At 44.9% G+C, this 5294-nt stretch overlaps 1 protein-coding gene across 1 annotated transcript; it reads left to right on the top strand.

Moving 5' to 3' along the window:
- Window positions 1-385: 385 nt before the first annotated feature.
- On the top strand, window positions 386-4783 carry LOC124697012 (GTP-binding protein At2g22870-like). Its single transcript, XM_047229656.1, has 4 exons — window positions 386-893; window positions 2669-2738; window positions 3796-3958; window positions 4107-4783. Exons 1-4 carry the CDS (start codon window positions 425-427, stop codon window positions 4323-4325), a joined length of 921 nt encoding a protein of 306 aa, XP_047085612.1. The 5' UTR covers window positions 386-424; the 3' UTR covers window positions 4326-4783.
- Window positions 4784-5294: the final 511 nt, after the last annotated feature.

Genomic DNA, 5294 nt, shown 5'->3' with positions numbered 1-5294 from the left:
CGTCGGCTAGGGTTTTACCAGATTATAAGATATCTCACGGCGTTTGTAAACACTCCTCGATATAGTGAAACTTTGCTGGTTGATGTTCGTGGCTTTTTAACTCTCTTTATTCGAGAGGGTTTCCACGTTAAAATCTCGTGTGCCCTACGTATGTTCTTGTTTCGTTTTTTTTTTTTTGCTGGTCGCGTGCAAAGAATCAAATCGAGTTGGGCCGACACAAACCTTCCAATGCATGTGCTTTCAGACCATCTCCGTATCTGTTTCGTAAACGGGCTGATTTTGCATAACCAGTCGGCCTCTACCACGGAACAGAAAGAAAAAGAAAAGGAAGCCCACGATTGTGCAGGAAACGGCGACCGCGCGAGCCAGCGCCTGACGCCTCATCCGCCATTCGGTCGAGCATCCCGCACGCGCCGCCGCTGCTATGCTCCTCCGGCCACGCCCCTTCCTCTTCCAGGCCCTCAAGCCGCTCCACTCCTCCCGCGGCCCGCTCGCGGTCCGCCGCACGCTCTCGGCGCACGCCGCGGCAGCTGACGCCGCCCCACGCGGCGATGCGCCCCCGCCGGCGCGAACCCGCCACAAGAACTCTAGGACGCCCGTCCCGCCTAGGGTGTCCGCTAACACGGCGCTGTTCTTCCCGCCCGGGGTGGAGCGGGACGCGGCTGTGACGGAGGAGATGGTGCTGCCGGGGTCGAACATCGTGGTGGGGCCGTACGCCGGGGACTCGAGGGTGAAGGAGGCCGAGTTCATCGGGTGCAGCGCGCACGCGCGGGACTGCCCCAAGGACGACCGCCCCGAGTTCGCCGTCCTAGGACGCTCCAACGTCGGCAAGTCCTCTCTCATCAACGCGCTCACGCGCCGCAAGGAAGCCGCGCTCACCTCCAAGAAGCCTGGTAATCCTTTTCATTCCTTTTGTTGTAGAGATGTTCTTAATTTCGTGTTGTGTGCATTACTCTATGATGGGTTGGTGCTTTGTGGATTCTGGTACAATCAATGTAGAGTAGCTAGTGGTTTAAACCTGCCAAACTAAGTTTGCCTTTTTAGTGGTTTGGGTATTCTAGCAAGTGATAGTGATCTAGGCTTAGTATGAAAATGTAAACTAGATGATAACCGTCTATTGCTGCAGTACATAATGTTAAAACTTTTCTTTCGTTCAGCAAATGAATCCTCCCAATTATTAGCAGAAGTACAAAGTAAATTTTATAAGAAAACAAAATTCAGGAATTCTCCTGGATGAAATGAAGAATAATGATAGAACCTATGAAATGCTATTCATACCTTCAAGGTAGCATACATTTGTAGAAGAAGAAAATAGGTGGGGTTAGGGAATGTGTAGATCATTACAGATTGTTACCTGGGCCATCCCATCTGTTCCTACTTCCGAAGAAATCACTCCACCTTGCACAGGACAAATCACAATTCAGGAGAAACAGCCAAAAACACATGAATAAAAAGGGCACGATGAGCAGGAGACACATAATAGGATATGATGAACATATTGTATTTTCTTGCAATCAGTGAGTGCAAAAAAATCACTCCACCTGACTTGAACAACTAATGAGTGCATCACACTCGAGCACTGAATTTTCGATGATTCAATTACTTCTTCTGCAATAAAAAGAATCAGAGATTAAGCATTTCAAGCATAGCCCCAATTCCATTATCTAGTTGCTCTGAAGACTGCAGTCTGCCTCCTGCTCCAGTCGGTTATAGATAGAAAGGGGAATCATGTAGGAATCTGATAAGCATTTAAAGATGATTGTTAGCAGTAAAGCTGTGAGACCTGGTGCAGTTTGGTATAGCCCATTAGCAACTGTAGGCAGAGCACAGACTTGCACTAACAAATGGAGACTATCAGAGGGAAAATCCTGGCTGATTATCTCATATCAATCAGAATGTAATAACATCAACCTGAGATGAAATTGATTCAGATGGCACATAGCCAATCCGAACTGAAGACGGGCGAACAAGATGTCTTGGAGAGGGCGGTGTGTGAGACAACTGACTGCCGTGCAATTGAGGATGAGAAGATGCGCCGCGTGGCATCGGTGAGCGGGGCGAAGGGTGTGCAAGGGATGGGAGGCAAGGATGGGAAGTGGAATTTATGGCAAGGTAATATGGTGCGGCCATAGGGAAGGGAGTGGAGAGGACACAATAGCCTTTTTCTTTATGTATGGAACGGCAAACTAGTAACTGAAGCCCAAAGAAAGTTGGATTGATGGGCTCCATGTGGGCCTGAACCTGGATCGCTAGTCAGCAGGAAGTAAACAAAACACACATAGGAAGGAAGGGAACGGTAACTGCGCGCAAGGAGCATAATTGGTGGCCGGCAAGTTTTCCTCAGGTGGCATGTTTGCTGATGAGGGAGACTGCATGTTGAGAGAGATAGGTTAGTGGGGTAGTATTTAGTTATACAAGATTATGTTGTGGACTTGATAATGGTATGTTTATGTTGTGGCTTTCAACGATATTATCGGAATGATTACGAATTGTACTTTAAGTATGGAAAGTCTTGTTGGCTCATCCTTTTTTTTCCCGTCGAGGTCTTGGAGAGTGTATTATAACATTAATCTTATAGCAAATTTTCTGAATTCACATTACTGCTAGAAACTTGTCCTTCTATTGCTGTTAAATATAGTATTTGGACTGATTCTATATGTTTTTGCAGGGAAGACCCAGACAATTAACCACTTTTTGATTAACAAGAGTTGGTACCTTGTGGATTTGCCTGGTTATGGGTATGCTAACTTTCTCCACCTGTGCTAAATGTGAACTATATGAAGCTACTGTTTATTGCTTTGGAGGAACTTGAATTTTCACAGTGATATCTGATTAATAATAAATAAAATGACATCGTGTTCACGAGTTCAGAAGGCATCCTCTGTTTTTTTTTATTTTTCTGTTGCCTACCTTTATTTGTTTGTGGTGTAATTGAATGTTAGAGCATGTATATCAGTATATGTATACACATTGTCTTCTAAGTTGTATTTGGTTCAAACTGCGGATATTGCATATCATAAGTTGTGCCTAAAGAAAGAGCGTAGGATATGAGACGAGTCCAAAGATAAATTAATTTCAGTTGAAATTATTAGTCTTGAAATCCCTTCATGATCTTTTTCAACTCCAATATTAGAACAGAAATATGCCTGCCAATTTATGTATAAGTTGCTATTTGATTGTCATTTCTGAGGATATAGCGATCTGATAGCGGTGTTTTGGAACATGGGTGCGTATGCTCCCTATATTTCGAAATGCATCTTACATACATTTTAAATTTTTTTTAAAATTGAAACTAAAGTTCGCACGTACATCTTCACGTGTTACATGCTCACAAAGTCGTTTCATAAAAAATCGACTTATCATGTGACGTGTGTAAAAAAGACAAAATCCAGTGCTAAAAATAATGCTTTTCACAAGATAAACTTTCTCTTTTTTATATAGACCACACAAAATATTGGTTTTTCGTGAAACTTGACGAACGCACGTATATTATAGAGATGTACATGTAGAATTTTTTGTCCAAATTTTTCGACATTTCGAAATATGATTTTTTGGTAGAGGGAGCATACGCACCCGGGAGCCGAATTGAATTTCCGTCATACATACTGCATGAAACAAGGATGTGTAAATGGAACTGAAAAGGCCTGCTAGTATTAACTTTTTAAGTCTTAATTTTTAGATTATGCTTTCATACTCATTAGGTCATTTTCCCAGCATGAACTACTTCAACGTACTTTAGGACATACCTGGCCTCTCCAGTGAACATGATCAAACGAAGCTTCTTCCTACCTGTAGGTTTGCAGCTGCGTCCAAGACAGCTCGAATGGATTGGTCTTCATTTACCAAGGGGTATTTCTTGAACAGAGACACCTTGGTTGGTGTACTGCTCCTGGTCGATGCTAGTGTTCCACCTCAGAAAATTGACCTTGACTGCGCCAACTGGCTTGGTCGTAACAATGTGAGGCAGCTTGTTCTTCATCTCATAATGTCTCTTGCTGGTTGCGGTTTTAAATACCAAGTGACTTATCTCCAGGATTGATGGTACATCTGCCAATTATACTGATCTCCAGTAACTATCTGTCTATTCAATTGCTTTGTTGTCATAGGTCGGATTAACCTTTGTGTTCACCAAGTGTGACAAAGTGAAGAAAGGCAAAGGAGGGCGGCCCGAAGAGAACATCAAGGAGTTCCAGGAAAACATCAAGTTGGTGTATCCAGAGCCTCCTCCATGGATCATGACGAGTAGCACTACTGGGTTAGGCCGCGACGGCCTGCTCCTCCACATGTCGCAGCTGAGGAACTACTGGGACAACGAAGCAACCTAGGTCAGGGTTTCTCAAGGCTCGAGACAGGTGCAGCTAGGATCAACACTACTTATACGAGAGAGTAGCAGAAGACTGATACATCCTGACCAAGCGATCTTGCTTTACATAGGCGTCTCAGTCCAGTCTATTTCCAGTTTCTGGCATCTTCATGTACAGAGTGGCATGGCGCACGATACACAGTTTCTTCAGATCTCTGCTTGCGAGCGTTGGCAAGCCAAAATACAGTGTTGTTACATCTGTAGATTTCTGTTTGCTGTAATATTTGTCACCTACCTGCGGAGGTAAAGTCTTGTTGTACTCCGATTATGATTTCTGAATGTTACTCCGGCGCAGGCGCTGCGGCGGCCGGCGGGGCAGCAATAGGCCGATCTGGAACTGTACATTTATGGTGAAGGCAACCCAGAAAATTCAATGTACTGTGCACATTTAATAGTGGAGAAATTAAGTTGTTTCGCACACGCTTTACTGCCCGACAGACAATATGGTACCAGTTGTCTCGTACTGCTGGTGATCAATTTGATTAAATTCAGATTTCCGGTGGTGGTACTCCTACGGCGGATGATGGCTTTTTTTTTTTTTTTTTTTTTTTTTGAATAACAACAGGAGAACTGCTATATTCATCGCAATAGAGGAAAAGGTCAAGACGACCGATTGACCCAGTTTATAAGGAAAACTGGGTCCAAAAACCGTACAGATCGACCCTGTTTTTGAGGAAAAAAGGGCCAAAAAACCGCACAAACAACATAGCCTCGTCGCCCACACGACACAAAGCCACTATTGCACAAAACAAACACATCTCGTGCCCGGAGCCGCCGCTCCAGGCTTCCCCTGCTCGGCCATGAGCCGCAACGCCGCACGGAGTAGATGCCTCGTAGCCCAAACTACACAAGACGACCATCCGCAGCACCACGAACATCGCGCCAAAAGGTCCGGGGCCGCCGCCCCGACGTGCCGCCCGGACCGACCTCC

The sequence above is a fragment of the Lolium rigidum genome, chromosome 3 (assembly GCF_022539505.1).
Source record: "Lolium rigidum isolate FL_2022 chromosome 3, APGP_CSIRO_Lrig_0.1, whole genome shotgun sequence".
In the NCBI taxonomy this organism is placed as follows: domain Eukaryota; kingdom Viridiplantae; phylum Streptophyta; class Magnoliopsida; order Poales; family Poaceae; genus Lolium; species Lolium rigidum.
This window is presented reverse-complemented; position numbering and strand designations above follow the sequence as displayed.